This window comes from Zingiber officinale, chromosome 1A (assembly GCF_018446385.1).
Source record: "Zingiber officinale cultivar Zhangliang chromosome 1A, Zo_v1.1, whole genome shotgun sequence".
Classification (NCBI taxonomy): domain Eukaryota; kingdom Viridiplantae; phylum Streptophyta; class Magnoliopsida; order Zingiberales; family Zingiberaceae; genus Zingiber; species Zingiber officinale.
In genome coordinates this window covers 729,097-746,287 of record NC_055987.1, presented here as the reverse complement: position 1 = coordinate 746,287, position 17,191 = coordinate 729,097, and the positions used below count along the sequence as shown (strand labels likewise).

General features: G+C 38.5%; 4 protein-coding genes across 4 annotated transcripts; 2 read left to right on the top strand and 2 right to left on the bottom strand.

Moving 5' to 3' along the window:
* Positions 1 to 1,502: 1,502 nt before the first annotated feature.
* On the bottom strand, positions 1,503 to 1,937 carry LOC122039041. Its single transcript, XM_042599056.1, has one exon. It carries the CDS (start codon positions 1,935 to 1,937, stop codon positions 1,503 to 1,505), a length of 435 nt encoding a protein of 144 aa, XP_042454990.1.
* Positions 1,938 to 2,079: 142 nt separating this feature from the next.
* On the bottom strand, positions 2,080 to 2,756 carry LOC121998384 (MFS18 protein-like). Its single transcript, XM_042553308.1, has one exon. The coding sequence runs from the start codon at positions 2,681 to 2,683 to the stop codon at positions 2,309 to 2,311; it is 375 nt and encodes a 124-aa protein (XP_042409242.1). The 5' UTR covers positions 2,684 to 2,756; the 3' UTR covers positions 2,080 to 2,308.
* Positions 2,757 to 7,909: 5,153 nt separating this feature from the next.
* On the top strand, positions 7,910 to 10,538 carry LOC122014615. The gene is made up of 2 exons (XM_042570944.1): positions 7,910 to 8,460; positions 10,364 to 10,538. The coding sequence occupies exons 1-2, from the start codon at positions 7,969 to 7,971 to the stop codon at positions 10,367 to 10,369; spliced, it is 498 nt and encodes a 165-aa protein (XP_042426878.1). The 5' UTR covers positions 7,910 to 7,968; the 3' UTR covers positions 10,370 to 10,538.
* A 551-nt stretch (positions 10,539 to 11,089) lies between these two features.
* On the top strand, positions 11,090 to 17,088 carry LOC122014606 (succinate--CoA ligase [ADP-forming] subunit alpha, mitochondrial-like). Its single transcript, XM_042570935.1, has 7 exons — positions 11,090 to 11,379; positions 12,963 to 13,172; positions 14,508 to 14,678; positions 14,743 to 14,866; positions 15,361 to 15,422; positions 16,027 to 16,108; positions 16,676 to 17,088. The coding sequence occupies exons 1-7, from the start codon at positions 11,155 to 11,157 to the stop codon at positions 16,813 to 16,815; spliced, it is 1,014 nt and encodes a 337-aa protein (XP_042426869.1). The 5' UTR covers positions 11,090 to 11,154; the 3' UTR covers positions 16,816 to 17,088.
* Positions 17,089 to 17,191: the final 103 nt, after the last annotated feature.

Here is a 17,191-nt window from a genome sequence, read left to right as displayed (position 1 = left end):
ACATGGAGTTGATGGGATTTTTATCTCACAAAAAAAATATGCGACAAATTTTCTGAAAAAGTTTAGCTTATTCAATTGTAATCCAGCTACTACACCTAGGAATATAAATGAGAAATTACAACTGGAAGATGGTTCAGAAAAAGCTAATGCAAGACATTTCAGAAGTTTGGTTGGAGGTTTAATTTATCTAACTCATACTAGACCAGATATTATTTTTTCTGTTGGTGTAATCTCCAGATTTATGCAAAATCCTACGAAGCATCATCTTGGAACAACTAAAAGGATTTTACGCTATGTTGCTGGAATTGTGGATTATGGAATTTATTATACTAAAGTTTCAAAATTTGATCTTTACGGGTTCATTGATAGTGATTGGGCAAATTTAGTGGATGATCGAAGGAGAACCTCAGCTAGTGTTTTTAATATTGGATCAGGAGCAATTTCATGGAGTTCAAAGAAATAAGCTACTACAGCCTTATCGTCTTCAAAAGCAGAATATGTAGCAGCAACTTCAGCAGCATGCCAAGCAATTTGGGTTAGAAGATTACTTGCAGATCTTCACCAACAACAAAATGATGCAACTACTATTTTTTGTGATAATAAGACGACAATTGCAATGAAAAAAAATCTAGCTTTCCATGCGAGAACTAAACATATTGATATTCGTCTACATTTCATTCGAGACTTAGTTGCAAATAAAGAAATTATGTTGGAGCACTGCAATACACATGAACAAGTGGAGGATATCTTGACGAAGTCACTTCCAAGAGAGAAGTTTATTCGTTTTAGATCATGTCTTGGTGTTCGTAATTTTGAATCAAGGAGGAGTGTTGATAAATGACTCAAAACTAACAATTGAGTTAGTGGTGACAATGAGTGGTAGTAGTGGTAGTAGTAGGGTAGAATAGTTGAGTTAGTGGGGTGAATTATAGAGTTAGTGAGTTGTAATGAGTTATGTAGGTAGCTTATAAATAGGCTACATGTTTTATGATTTAATTAAAGCATGAGAGATTATTGTGTTCCACTTATCAATCTTTGTCCTCTTATCCTTCTCCCAATTTTCTCTAACATTGCATACCGATGTAATTGATGGATACGATATATATAAGCATAATGATGAAATAGATTGATTGATTGTAGAATATTGTTTCATTAATGTGAAAATTATGAAAAAAAGGTAGATCCGCTACCTTAGCGGCCCCCCTAGTGCCGGCCCCACGGATATGGAGGGAGGTTCATGCTACCATGCGCCCACCGTCTGTGCTACGCCCTGGGGGCAAATGTGAAAATTATGAAAGCCATTATAAAAAGTGGTCCTTCTATGTTGATACATAGACACATACATATCTTCTTCTATTTGTTGCTACTTATTATATCATCTTTGGGTCATCATCATTTCGGACTTGATCGTAATTGCCTCAGGGTCCCTGGACCGTTTAATATGCACGCCACATCATCTACTGTCCATCCTCATCGACATCAATTAGAAATTTTAAATTCTGTCACAATCTCAAGATTTTAGCATGACATCGGACATCGACAATTTGTCCGCCTTGACGTCGGTGGCCGGCCGGATGGGGACTGAATGGAAGGGCCTTGACGACGTCGACGCCCCAGAAAACCCAGCATTGAGAAACGGTTCGGTGAGAGACGTCGTGAGTGACGGAATTGCGCCAAGGTAGTACTGGAACGCCGCCGTTGCTGCGGAGAAAGTTGCCGTATCGGGTCATGAGCTTCACCTGGCCGCCGTCGCGGACGGGCTCCCACTCGAGGGAGGAGTCAAGACGAGCGGGGAGGGATCGGGTGACCTTCTTCCCAGTGACGCCGAGACGGACGGGCTCGTTGGATGCCGTTAGGTAACGGCCGCAGCAGCTTCGGAAGCAGAGGACGTGATTTGCTGTCTTACACAGACACACAACAGAAGATCGCTGATCCATTTTGAGCGGTGAGCAGTGATGACTGTGTTTCCTGTTGGATTTCATGAGGCACGAGTATTTAAGCCTCTTACTCATATTTATTTTGCACCATAGAAACTCTTATTCATGTTAAATTGTTCCAATTTGAATGATATATTGCAAATTAAGTACCAACATTCACAACAGAATCATTTTCCAGATCGATAGCACATCACATATCTTGCACGGACGATATGAACAAACACTTCACTCGCACTGGACAATAGTACAAACACTGATCACTCAGTCGAACCACACTAGCTAGCTAGAACACATGCAGAAGCTACTCCTGCTATATATCGCAAAGCTGAAGTACTAAACCTAGCTGGAGGCCATAATTAATCCCTCCTTACTCATGGCGCGATGCCGCCGCCGCCACCGACGCTGCTACCAGAACCACCACCTCCGAGCCCTCCGAATCCCGGTGAACCTCCCAAACCACCCATGCCGCCAAAGGTTGGCAGGCTGCCAAAGGTTGGCATGCTGCCAAAGGTTGGCATGCCGAAGGTCGGAAGGCCACTGGGGAAGCCAAAGTTCGGCAGGCCACCATTGGGCATGCCGCTAAATCCCGGGATGTTCTTCTTGTCCAGGAGACCTGGACCAGTAGTAGCGGCGCTGTTGTGGGTTGGCATTGTGGTGGCGGCGGCGGGAATGTTCCTGGCTCTTGCTTGGGCAAGAAGCGCTAGGGAGAACACGAGCACCATGGCAACAAAGTAAAATCTTGTCATCTGTCCTCTCTCTCTCACACACACACAGATCTGTGTTACATCTTGTTCATGAGCTGGAGTTGATATCTTATAGAGATAGAGAGGTTGAATTTCAAAACATTAGTTGGTGGTGGTATGAATGTAGATTAAATGCAAACACCAGAGCTGGCAAATGCATGAGCTCATAATGGTCTGGTAAAGATGTCTTTATTGTTGCTGATGTGGTAAAGGAGTAAATATCGTAAGCGATTACTGCAGTAAGCTAGCACAGTTAAAAGCAATAAGAAATCAAAGGCAGTAGATAGAAAGAAAATAAACAGTTTTTATAGAACTGATCAGATTCAAGCTATCCAAGACACTGCCATTTCACGTTTTACCTCCTGTTCTCCTCACATGGTCATTAAAGACATGCAGTTGAATGTAATCAGGGACAGAGGCAGAAAAACAGAGTGGCAGGAAGAGTCGTATAGTACGGATGATGTTTCAGATTCATGCAAAAAAGAAAAGTAACGGGAAAAATCTGAATTTTCGTCTATAGCGGATGTGAAAACGCTAACGTGCTTGACCGGTAAAAACTTTTAGAATTAGTTGGACCGAATGTCAAATTTTTTTTAAAAAAAAATATGGAAATTTGATTTTGCACTTATCATATTATTTGTTTCTTATAAGCCACCGAAGAGTTTTAAGAACTCCAAACCAGACAGACTTTAGAATTTGTAAAAATTGGTTCAGGTTATTAATGTGAGAAAATTCAAGTTTTTTATTTTACATGTATAATATTAGTATTATACAAGGGTTTGGTCAAAGAGGGCCTTCATCACGGGCTGGGTTCGGCCCAGTACAACCTCCCATGTCATTATTTTAAAAAATTCATTTAATGGGCCGGTTCTGTCTGGCCCGATTTGAAGCACATTGCTTTAATGGGTTGTGATCATCTTCGCCTACACTTTATTCTATTCGTCCCTCGGCAAACAAATTGTTCGTCCATCAATCAATCAAGAGATAGATATTTCATATAAAAATGACATAAGCAATTAATTATTGTCATGTCCCAAAAGAATCTCTGCTGGTGAAAAATCCAGTAGCATCTTTCTTGTACCGATAATAATATGAAATATATATACATCAACAACAAATACATCAGTCCACACGACTGAATTATATACACAACCACGTAGTTATATATATATTAAACAGTCCACACGGCTGTACTACAAATATAACTATGCAGTTATATATAAAACAACCCACTGGGCTATAATAAAAACACAACGGAAAAAAAACAAACGAAAAGCTCATACAACCAAAACAACACAATGCGTGTCGGCACGGCTTAAACACAAATATAACACTAAACCAATAAAATAGTCAAATGACTAATTACAAATACAAAGTTAAAATAATAAAGAATATATATAAAAAAGAAATCAAGAGCGAGGTAAACCATCTTCTGATGTGACGTGAGACCGACAGATAGGATACTCCAAGCAACACGACATATCTATGTGCTAACCTGAAAACAACATGAGAAATAAGGGGTAGTGAGTTCAACAACTCAGCGGGTATCAAGCGGACATGCATAATAAAATATAATTATCAGTAATAATCATGGAGTACAGTATCCTGACCAATAACAAGAAATGTGAAAACTGAACAAGTAAAGAAGAACTGTACTCACCAGGGTCTCCTATCCTGACATAAGGGTCATTAGACCAGATACCTCATGTCTCCTGTATGTATGTCAATCATATGCAACCCAAACAAATGCAACATCCAAAATGCAGCAATCACAAGCAATAAATGTAATTCATGCATATGATGCAAAAATGACATGGTCACCCCTGACGCAGTCAGCCATCTCACACGCGATGGTAAGACCGAGTGGGTAGGACTATGACAACTGTGCGCTCTGCCATCACTAGTCCTGAGTGACCGAGTAGACAGTATGTTATCGGAGTACACCTATCCTCCTACCCCAAATCATAAGTAGGGGAGCTCATGCTCTCATCTCCCTGTGACAGTCCAGAGGAGGGATCCCTGTCCTGCTACTAAGCTGCACCACCACTACACATGAGTGGGCCAGCGGAACCCTTGACAGAGTAACCTGCTGCAACACACCCTGTCTGATATACCACTAACCCATGAATGGTTGTGTGTGCAGATCCATGTAACTGAAACAATGTGCTCAACAATAATGGAGCCGACAATCACTCAACATGCAATAGTACAAGATGGTGCATGTCACTAAGCATATAAATTCTGACAAATACCAGCCTCCTCATAATGTGTACCAAAAAGGAAACCAAGTCCAAATCAATGATCTAGGTACACATGCTAGATAGTAAACCTAGGTACACATGCCAAGTAGTAAACCTAGGTACATATGCAAAGTAATAAACAAGGTACACATACCAAGTATAACTAGTAGCTAGACTTGTATCCGATAATGCACTGAATGTCACTACATAAGTACACAATGCAAGAATAGAAGGACATAATCATAAATGCATAAAAGATAAAAGTATGAGCATACTACAGGTATCAAGTAGTGACATACTAAGCATACAAAAACATAACTATTACTACTAGTTATAATCTACTAAGCATATCAGAATGACAATATCAAAAAGATAAGTCAGAGGTACCCACCTCAAAAGAAAATCGTATCCAGAAATCCTACGTCGAGACGCTCGTCTCGAATCAAAGTCCTGCATCAATCATATGCATAACTTTTATTTAGCTAAAATCATACGAGTTAAATGGCTAAATAAAATCTCCTAATCAATATAATCACTAACCCAAATTATTGATTAATCTACTAATTATAATCCATAGGTCAACTAGGATTAGATCTACTAACCCTAACCATCCCACTATTCAATTAGATTAAAATCTATACATAATCAACCTAACCTTAAATCAAATTAAGAACAATTCATTCCTAACCTTCCCTAGCTTCAATCCAGGTGTAGGCTATAACAAAGAAACCAAATTCTCTACACCTTACCTAAACTCACAGCCAGGGAGGGTGCTGCCGGAAGAAGCTGTCGCTGCTGGATACACCTTTCTCTTCCTCTCCAATAGCTGGTGACGTTCACGGTAGAATCGAACCAGAACAGAGCACAAGATTAAGAACCAAGCCCTCACCTTTCAGTCACACTGTCGGATCACCACTGCTTTGAGAAGGAGGCAAGGCACGACAGAGATCAACAAAAAGTAATATTCGAGGAAGGACTCAAGCAACCTACCTCTGTCGCCTACTCGCGTCCTTGGTTTCCGGCGATCTAGGCACACTCGGATGCTCGATCTGCGACCAAGAGAGAGAACGTAGAGTGGCACTCAACGTTCCTCCCTGCTCGTCCAGGACAGGCGGGCGACTGTTTCTGGCGACACCAGACAATTAGGCAGCGCCCGCGAGATCGAGAGGAAGAAGGATCGGGAGAGACATCGCAAGATCTGGGTAGAGGAAGGGTCGTTGCCGAGCACAGTGATGGAGCTCACGACTTGCGTCGCAATCGCAAGGAAAGGAAGAGAATCGGCGAAGTTAGGGTGGCGTCGCGAGATGAAGAGAAGGGAAAGAAGAAAAGAGAGGAGATGACGACGTGCGGCTCGGGAGAGAAGAGAAGGTCGGGCGACGATGAGTTGAGGAGAGGAAGGTTTTCGGCAGGGAAGAAATAGGGCACGGGAAGGAATTTATAGAAAAGGAAAATAAACATTTAAGGAAAATAAACATTTCCTCGTTCAAATAAGGTAGCTTAAATATGCTTTTTCCTAGCCCAATATTTTATCCCCTTGATAACTTTAACCAACCGGATAGTCTTGTTCCACAACTGACGCTCTTTGTGATCCATAATTCGTACCGGAACCTCCTCGTAGGTAACATCAGGCTGAATGGAAACGACTTGCCAACAACTTGCAAAGGAGGTTACATGCCAACAACTTGCAGAGGAGGCGGCGCGGGGCCGTCGGCGAACCGGGGAGAAACACGGTAAATGCAAATATCTAAATTTATTTTAATTATATTTTAATATATATATAAATTTATTTTAAATTTTAAAAATTATAAATCAATTTTATTTATTTATTATATATTATCAACTTATTAATTAATAATAATATTATTAATATAATTTAATTTAATTTAAAAATAATTAAATATTAAATTTAATAAAGGTTAATATAATAAATGTTAAACTAGATTATAACATTATCTAAGTTAAATCAAACATAACTAAGGATATATTTTATTCCACCTATAATCTTAATTACGTGATTACCATATAATCATATAACTAAGATTATACCTGTATCAAATATATTCTTAAAAGTAGGAAGGAAAATAACATAAAAAGTGATGGTTGGGTAAACATAGATGGTAGTAAAGATTGACGGAAAAAAAAAGGCGAGAGTGAAATGAGAGAAAAAACAGAAGAATTGGATTACCTTTGGGATTTGAAGTGAAGAATTGGTAAAAGAGCCTTCAGCATGGGCTGGGTTCGGCCCACTGCAACTGCTCATGCCATTATTTTAATAATTCTTCACTTTCCTATTCCGTTGGGAGTGGGGACCAAACTAATCTTCAGTTGGCAATTTAATGGGCCGTTCTGTCTGGCCCGATTTGAAACACAATCCTTTAATGGGCTGGTGATTATCTTCGACTCCACTTTCTTCTATTCGTCCCTTGGCAAACAAATCGTTATCCATCAATCAATCAAAATATTTTCATGTAGAAATGACATAAAGCAATCAATTAGTGTTAAGTCACATTACATTTGGCGTTGGACGATGTAGTTGAAAGCAGTTGAGGGCAATGCTGTCATCTAATTTGAATGCAATCAATCATAAGTTAGTTTGGCTGGCTCAACCACTCAAGTTATGCAGATTAAAAGGCCATTTAGGTGTAATAATCTGGCTCCTCTGTATGATGGGTGGCTAATGGAATGTTATCTGATTTATTATTATTCTTTAATTTACGAAAAAAGACAAAAATATATTATATGAATCTATTGAATGTTTGTTGAGTGCAAAATCTTTAACACGTTTATCTTAAAATTTTTAGAACAATCATATAATATTTTACTTGAGTGCCCTCTAGATTCCATCGTACAGATCGCTTACCCAACTCGGTCTTTAAAAATAATCGACCTGAAGAACAAAAGCGACGGCGTGGGACCCTGCAATTATATTTGGTAAGAAATGCGGGGAGATTTCCATAGGGTAGCAGCGAATTCCAGAGAGCTATTTAATTCTCTCGCGTCGCTCATCGTTTCGAGAAAAGTATCAGACTCATCGGCTCCGCCCAAGCCATGGCCGCTCCGATCAGCCTCCGCCTCTTTTCCGCCGCCGTTCCCATCCTCCTCCTTCTCTTCCTCTCCGCCGTCAGCTTCGCCGACGCCGAAAACGCGCACGACTTGTTACCCGAATACGGGCTCCCCAAGGGGCTCCTCCCCGACTCGGTCGTGAGCAACTCCCTCTCGGAGAACGGCGACTTTGTGGTGGAGCTCGAGGCTCCGTGCTACGTCAAATTCTCCTACCTCGTGTATTACGAAAAGACCATCCGCGGGAAGCTCTCCTACGGAGCCATCTCCGACATCTCCGGGATCCAGGCCAAGCAGCTCTTTTTCTGGGTCTCCCTCACAGGAATCGAGGCCCATCCGGCCGACGGCACCATCGAGTTCAAGGTAGGGTTTCTTTCGCAGACTCTATCCGCCAGCGAGTTCGATCGTATCCGGCAGTGCAAGGCCAAGGCCCTCGGCCGTGGGTTCTTCCCTGAGGAGTTGCTCCCGGCCGTTTCAGAGGTCAGATGCTTTCCCTCATACGATTTTTTTTTTAACTTTTATTTTAATCCGTTCATCATTTTTCTTTGATTTGGGAATAAAAATCATTGTTTCCGATTGCAAAAAAGTACAGAAAACTGTTTTGCCCTTCTCTTGTACTCTTCTTATCAATATTTGGCACATCTTTACCTCAAGATAGGGCAATTGACCTAAAATCCCCCCATTTTCTTTGCCGTTTTTACTACTAAAAACCCCCTTAACAATTTTCCTTTGTTCATGTTGCATATCAATTGTTGTCGCAGTAGTGCATAGTTATGGTGTCTGAAGGAACCTTTAAGCAGGTTTCGTCGTTGATCCTTTATGAAAGATAACCTCTTTGCGTGACCAAATACTTTCCTTTATCAGTTGCATCACCAAAACGCTTACTTGTAAACTGTATTAAAAAACATAGATGAAGCAAATTCAGTGTCTCATGCTCATTTTCATGTTTGGTGCCTAGAAAATCTGATTTTGTGAAATATTCAATTAGACTTTTCCTCACTTTTGACTAGCTGCAGTAACCTATGGCAATGATGGATTTCACCTCCCCCTAATCAAAAGTTTATTGTAGTACTTTGAAAGTGGTGGGTGTGGTACATGGTGGTGATGTGAAGACCATGAATAATCCCATATGATAGTGGAATGTAAATATATCCTTCCATCATCCTATCCCATATGTTAAAGAGAGTAGAAGTGAGAACGAGAGGATAAAACTCTGTCCTTGGTGTCACATCTCTAAATGAGGGATCTTATAATCCGCTTAACATTCTGGGATGAACAGGTTTTTCTTTGGCTTTAATATGGTGTTCGAGTTTCTCCATAGCATCTAATGATATGGAGCTTGAGGGGGCAAGTTAAAGAGGGCAGGAAGGGGAGCATAAAACACCTTCAGTCTGACATCTGCAAAGGAGGGCTTTTGATAATTTCTTAAATACTAAGAGGTCCCAAGAGAGAGTTCTTGGGTTTTAATACCATCCTTATATTTGTTTATTTATTTATTTATTTTTAATTTCCATCGATGCTTACTCTGCAAAGTTGCTGTATGTGTGTTAATTTTGTGTATCTATTTTGGTAAATCTAGGCCTTAGCAGAGGGATTTGACAAATCTTGATCGACCTTGATTTTATATTCTTATATACTGTTACCTTGTATCTACACACAAGGCACAGGCACAGGCACAGGCACAGGCACAAGATGATTAGTTGATGTGTATTGGTGCCAGATTATATTGTGCAGCAAAAGAATTGCCTTTGTGATAAAAACTCACCAAGTAATATTTTGGAAAACATAAGTGACCTATGCATGCACAGACAGGCAATACTATTAAGTAGAATAGAAATGATTTTGTTTAATCCAGTGTTTTTTAAATTGATTTAATTTCTTATCTCAAACACTATTTTGGCCAAGTACCTTTTACTGTCTAGTCATCACTGGCAACAAAAGAATTGAACATATTGGTTGGCTTGATCTTTTTGTTTAAAGCTTTAATGTCAATTACAGCAACTGTAATTGGTCTTCTCTTATTAAGTTTTTACATCTTTTTTCAATTGTCAATCTGACTTTACTACCATATGGTAAACGTGTATGGGGTAGGATTTGTCATTTCAAGATATTATATCATTAGGACAAGATTTTACGTGACTAGTCTAATAAAAAAATGAGTTTATTGTGCAAATAGCTTTATTTTCTCGAATTCCTCTTCTTGTTCATTCAACACTTTTTTCTTATGCTCGCTTGCTTTGTTGGTGGTTGTGTTATAATGCCACAAGTTCATATTCTGGCCCTACTGCCAAAAAAAGCTGGGATCAAGATTAATTTGATGAAGAAATTGCTGCTTAACTTTTTATTTTGCAACTCATGGGAAGATTTTTCTGTTTTTTTGCAGGTTTAAATGACTGGGCCGTACACCAATCCTGCTGTTTCTTTTCAGAGTCACCGTGTGTTTGTGAACGTGTATGTGTGAAAGGTGTATCGCAATTTACTCTGATGTAGTGATGTATCTGTGTATCTATTCGACTATATTCCTTTCAAACTTTGTTATGGGCATTGGCCATTTATTATCTGATGTTTATCTCATTTAGTACCTCAATAATTTTGGTTAGAAAAAGGATAAATTGTCATAAACTCTGAACTCAATCCCTGAATTAGAAAATACATTTGATTTAGTTAAATGATCTTAAATTTAAAGAAAAGGAGCTTGGCGTAATGATAAAATTATTATCATGTGATAAAAAAAAATCATGAGTTCTAATTTTTATATACGGGGCTGCTCTTTGATCTTCAATTTATTTTTAGATTTTTCATTATTTATAAAAATAATGAGAGCTTATTTTATATTTATAACATACTAGATTCTAGTTAAATCCGTAAAGAAAAATTTGGATAGAGCAAGTTGAGTTTGCTATAAATCATTTTTGGACAATTTAGTGTTGGAAAAATGTCATTAAATTAGAATTAAATAAAAAGACCGCATTAAATGAAAAATTAAATTAAATACCAAAAATAAAGAATTTGACCAAACCGTATGGAAAAATTATTTATTTATTTATTTTATAAATGAAACATAGTTGAAATATATATATATATATAAATGATGCCTCATGGAAAAAATGCAAACCTTGGGACCAACTCGTCAAAACTGCTCGGGAGAGGCCTCGGAAACGGCGGCTTTTCGTCATGCATCGCCAAGCGTCGAAGTTGATCGGATCCATCACCTCCAAGATCTTCGCCAACTCTACCACCTCTTCCCCGTTGCTCTCCTTTTCCCGGAGTTACAACGCCGCGGCGCCGCCTTCACCAGCGGTCTTCGTCGACAAGAATACCCGGGTGATCTGCCAAGGCATCACCGGAAAAAACGGGACCTTTCACACTGAGCAGGCCATCGAGTACGGAACCAAGATGGTGAGCGCCACAACCTCAGCCCCTTATCTCCTTACTTGGCATGGACTGCTATGGATTTTATTTTTTTTATCTCTAACTCGATCTGTTGTACCTTGTGCTCTCAAGGTGGTATATTTTCATTGCGTGTATGGTAAATGAGTCCCATTTCTTCTGCAATTAGGTTTTCTAGTTAATCTTTGATTTTTGTTTTATACCACGAGAAAGTTTTGATATGGTAGCTAGGTTTACGTTCGCTGCAGCTTGTAGCTGAAACGCTTTTCTAAATGAGTTTTTTTTCCTATAAAACCCTATTTATTATGATTATCTGTTCTGTTGGTTGAATCTAGATAGTTGGTACCCTTTGATGTCTTCTTTTTGCATTTTCAGTTAAATATTACACAAAACTGATATCACAGTTAATTTCTTTGATGTGTGGCTTTAATGCTAACTTGATTTTTGATGAGATTTATCTGATCATAGAAAATGAGATGAATCAATATTGAACTCTTGGATCATCCAAGTTTGATATAGGGACTTGTGACTCAAGACCAAGGTGTTTATGCAAGACAAGGAAATTGACAATAAATGCAATATTTTGTGGAGTAAAGAAAGTGGGCATTTAGATGTAAGTCTTCATAAACAATCTAGGTATGTATAATGCTTGGATTCTTCCTGTATCCTCTTTGTAGCCATGTTGGACACACTAATATCCCAAGTCCAACTCTTATCCTTGACCCTAATAGGCGTTTCTATATAGTTGTCATCCATGTACACGTTATACAATCATATTCTCCAAGTATGATTGGTTGGAATTCCTATGAAGTAATTGGGTGACCCCGGTATATTGTTTAGTATTTTGGGTCTCACTGTCAAGCTGGAGGTGTATCACCTTACTATGGAAACCATTGATTGGTCTAGAGGGCCGGGCATCCTTTTGGACAATGACTTGGTATGGAGAGAATCCCTTTAATTGGATACCTTTAGAAGTGTGTAGGAGAGTCAATTGACAATCCTGGTGATTGGAGAGACAGTGAAAGTACCTTAATGGATAGGACATTAAGTGTTACTATTGGAGAATTTTTGGGAAGGGATCTTGATGGAAGATGTTGGGGTCAGTCTATGTGGGTGAGAGAGAGATTCGGAAAAGTAATACAAAAAGTGATGGTTTGGCAGACATAGATGGTAGTAAAGATTGAAGGGCAAAAAGGCAAGCGAGTGAAATGAGAGAAAAAAAAATGAAGAATTGGATTACCTTGGAAATTGAAATGAAGAATTGAAGTGAGTTTCCTAAGAGACTCATGAGCACATTGACAAAAGGAAAACTTTAGGAAATATCAAATTTTGCTTCACATGATCTTAGAAAGATTGTTTTCTAAACAAAACACATTCTTTAGCCAATACTCATTGATCAAGGTTGGCTAAGCAAGTTAATTCTAAGAGCAGTTTTAGTCAGCCCTAAATAAAATGATCAATCTTTTACTTGAGGTCTAACATTTGGAACCTTGATGTGCAAGCTAATACACAATAGTTTTAGCCTTAGATCAAATGATGCATCTTTCACTTGTCAATTTGTGGAACTGAACTCGATGCCCTCTTTGCTGCAGGTTGGTGGGGTGACACCTAAGAAAGGTGGAACTGAACATTTAGGCCTTCCAGTCTTCAATACAGTTGCAGAAGCAAAGGCTGAGATGAAAGCTAATGCGTCAGTTATTTATGTCCCCCCTCCATTTGCTGCTGCTGCAATTATGGAGGCAGTGGAAGCTGAGTTAGATCTCGTTGTGTGTATTACTGAAGGAATTCCCCAACATGACATGGTAACTCTAAGTCCTTATTGCTCTTTCTATACCTATTGTTTTTTTTTTTGCTATTTATTGTGCATTAATTATTTTGGACTCCCTGCAGGTTGAGGGTTAGGGTAGTATAAAATTGATAGTAGATTAATCATATACCATTTGCATAGCTACAATATCATTCTTTAGTTGTGGGCTTATGAAGGGATCAATGCATAGATGAATGAACTATTATTAACTTGGCTTAAAAAAAAGCATTTGAGCAATGGTTCGTTGTGGTGTTTAGGAATGATTGCTAGTGGAGCTACCATTATTATGAGTTGTGAGTTGGACTTATGGTTTTGATGGGGGCATTAAATTTCAAGTAGTGAAATTTATTATAGCCCAACTAATCTTGCTAACAGAAACCTTGTTTCCTTCTTTTTCTGTTCCTGTTGCCAGCTCCTCTTCTCCTGGCGTGAGCCAAATGCTCCCTCACGATTGTTTATGCCTAGCCCATTTACGCCTGGATCAGTGCCCCTCCTGTTGCCACATCCTTTCCAACAGTAGTCTCTTGCCTCTCCTTGCCTCTACCTTCATCACCTCCTTCCTTCCAGAAGTTGTCACCCTCTCCCACCCTGATCTGCAACACCAAAAGCGGAAAGCCTCATATAAACCCTCCTCTATGGATGATTCTTGGTCTCTCCTTTGGCCTTCTCAGCAGCTTCATTTGCCCCCTCCACGAAACTAGTCAATTTGGCCCAGCCTATGCAGTTCTCATAAGTGGCCTCTTGTGGCCCAGCTATTTAAAGGAACTGATATCTGATGCTAGGAAGATTTAGGATCTGGTCTAATACTCAAACAGAAACTGCTAGAGAGGAATCTGGATATGCAAAACTATTTTGCATCAATTTCACGATTTGAATTTGGATCCAATGCAAGTCTATTTGGGAATAAATGTAATACGAAACTAATGCTGTACTTTAGGACTGAAGGATTCACTATGGCTGGTTAAGTGTATCTAGAAAGCAAAAATGAAATGTATTACCACACATATGAATCATAATGTGTTCAATACTGATCATGAATCACACAATTCTAACAACCTCAATCTGTTAAGCCTTGTCATTACATTTTAGCTCGTTGTCTGCTTGAGGGCTAATTGTTAGTGCACTTACAACACAGCATATCCATGAGATAGCTGAAAAATTATCTTACTCGTAGAATTGAAAAGCTCAAGATTTTGATAATGAAATTGATTTCCGAGTGATAACTCTTATCTATCATTGAGTTTGTGGCATTATATGATATTATCTAAGAAGCTGATCTGTTGTTTTATGGGATTTCATACAAGTGAATTGTTAATGGTTTGAATGTCAGGTTCGAGTAAAATCTGCACTGAACAAGCAATCAAAAACTCGATTGATAGGACCCAATTGTCCTGGCATCATCAAACCGGGAGAATGCAAAATTGGAATAATGCCTGGATACATCCACAAGCCAGGACGAGTTGGGATTGTTTCTCGATCTGGTACCTTGACATATGAAGCGGTATGTATGAAGGATTTAGCATTAAAATCATCTGACAAAAACTGATTATGTGCTATACTTGTAGGTCTTTCAAACAACTGCCGTTGGTCTTGGACAATCAACTTGTGTAGGAATTGGTGGTGATCCCTTTAATGGAACAAACTTCGTTGATTGCATATCAAAGTTCCTTGAAGATCCTCAGACTGAAGGTCAGTTGAAGGCTTGGATGAACACTTGTAGTTGCTTTTCACCTAGTTGAATTCATGGACGCTTGTTTTGTTGTTTTGTTTATAAAAGAGAACCAGCTGGGGGACCATGAAAATGGCACGAGGTTGTTAATGAAATGTGAACTCTATATGATCTGATCAATCTATTGTAGCTATCATCTGTATTATGAACTCAGATTTTGTCTGTGTAGATTTCTCGTAAGTATTAACCTAATTTAGAGTTGGGTTAGGATCGAGTAGAAGTGCTGAGTTGGATCTAATTCCTACTTCAGATCATTCACAGATCTGTCTTTTTTCTCAGTCACAAATCTGCCTTTATAGTTTATTTCTTAATTTAAAGAGTATTGATATTTTCTTTAAATCATTAAAGTACACTAGACTTAAATTTTCTGTTCAGCTATTAACATAATGCTTTTTATTCAAGCCAAAAACAAATTCTTCTTAGGTTTGATTCCTCAATGTGACTTGCTTTTCAGGTATTATCCTTATTGGAGAAATTGGAGGAACTGCTGAAGAAGATGCTGCTGCACTAATTCAGGTACATGATATGTTTGTCCTCTTCTCTGAGTTTATGCCTCTTTTGATTCTTGATCTTGATGTGTAATCTGCACAGATTTGTCTGATAAGGTCCAAAATGCTTCTTAATTTTGTAAATGGGTTTCAACTTAAACTAGGTCCAAAATATCAATTTTTCTCATAATGTTAGTTATGAATTTGATAAACTATTTAAATATTAGCCATCTGCGTAAAAGTTTCTTGACACTACTTTTCACATTTAAAGTGACTCAAATGTCTAGATAGTGCTGCTATAGCCTCACATAAAAGTTCAATCACCAGATAAATTAATACACAATTGGACTTTCATTTGTTTTTGTTCAAGATATTCATGTTTGACAAATTGTTCCATTTCTCACTGTATATTTTTTTGTCATAATGAATTGGCCAAAAATTGTCAGAGATGTTCACTTTTTCCAATCAAATGGGCATAATATTAATTGACATGAAAGATAATAGTTTTTTGAGGGACTGTTTGTAGTAGAATGGATTGAACTCTGCTGTTTGATGAATTTATTTTCTTTTGGGGGTTTCATCTACTGATAGAGTTTATGCTGATTAGCATTTATTTTTTTCCGTCTAAATAGGAAAGTAAAACTGAGAAGCCAGTTGTGGCATTCATAGCTGGTCTTACAGCACCACCAGGGCGCCGAATGGGTCACGCTGGAGGTTTGTGCTATACCTTCTAAACTAATTTGAGATGCCATTTTTGGTCAATCTAGTTATGATTTACGCCATAAGATGCCATGTCATTTCTTGTTACAAAGTTATACTTCTTCTTAGATACTTTGCCCCTGTTTTCACACTTGCTGTAATTCTTCTAGCTCGACCAACATTACCTGAACCTGAGAATTCTGAAAATGCTTCTTCAGTAATTCTTCTTTTGGAGCTATGATTTCACTATTTACTCCTTATGTCATCACATGCCAAATCATTCATTGTTAAAGGTCATCTTTTGTTGTGCCACATCATCGGTTACTTTAATTTTGGATGGATAGTTGGCCAACGCACAGTGGAATTGTCATTATGAGGTCTTAGGGTCAAATTCTGGTTAGTAGTCATGTGTCTATCTTTCCTCATGCGTTATTCAACTGTCAAGACTAATAGTCATCCGTGTTTTACTTTTTTTGGCCTGGAAACGAACTGATAATGGCGCTAGAGACAAACGAATCACCTTTATCCACAAAATTATGTTTCTTCCCATGCCAAGCTAAATTGTCATACTCTTTCATGCAGCGATAGTGTCCGGTGGAAAAGGTACCGCACAAGATAAAATCAAAACCCTCCGAGAAGCAGGTGTGACAGTAGTCGAATCACCAGCAAAGATTGGTGTGGCGATGCTCGAGGTGTTCAAGCAGCGTGGTCTTGTCCAGTAGAAGACGCGCTATTTATTGTGATTTAATGCAAGCTTACAGAAACGCATCATTTTTTTTTCACCCATTTTCCAACCCAAATATTTTGTTTTAGCCATCTATGATGCAATCCTTTTTGTAAGGCTTCTTAAATAATGAAAGAGGAACTCTAAACATGTTTTTCCCCTGAGATGCTTTCAATGCTATTCCTACTTATTATGAGGATTTCTGTAAGAAATATTACATATATTTGTCAGTGATTTTTAAATATAATGTATTTAATTATGTTGTTCATCATAGGTGTAACCGTCTCTAATTGCCATCTAAATAACTAGTAGTTCCAGTAATGATTGATGGAAACCATCAAAGATGACAATTGGTATTCTAATTGGTATCAAAG

Excerpts from the sequence above, each read along its gene's own strand:
- LOC122039041 (XM_042599056.1), bottom strand. The coding sequence starts at position 1,937 with ATGGATCAGCGATCTTCTGTTGTGTGTCTGTGTAAGACAGCAAATCAC.
- LOC121998384 (XM_042553308.1), bottom strand. The coding sequence starts at position 2,683 with ATGACAAGATTTTACTTTGTTGCCATGGTGCTCGTGTTCTCCCTAGCG.
- LOC122014615 (XM_042570944.1), top strand. The coding sequence starts at position 7,969 with ATGGCCGCTCCGATCAGCCTCCGCCTCTTTTCCGCCGCCGTTCCCATC.
- LOC122014606 (XM_042570935.1), top strand. The coding sequence starts at position 11,155 with ATGCATCGCCAAGCGTCGAAGTTGATCGGATCCATCACCTCCAAGATC. Across the intron at positions 15,423-16,026 it reads ATGCTGCTGCACTAATTCAG|GAAAGTAAAACTGAGAAGCC; the intron begins GTACATGATATG and ends CCGTCTAAATAG. Across the intron at positions 16,109-16,675 it reads CCGAATGGGTCACGCTGGAG|CGATAGTGTCCGGTGGAAAA; the intron begins GTTTGTGCTATA and ends TCTTTCATGCAG.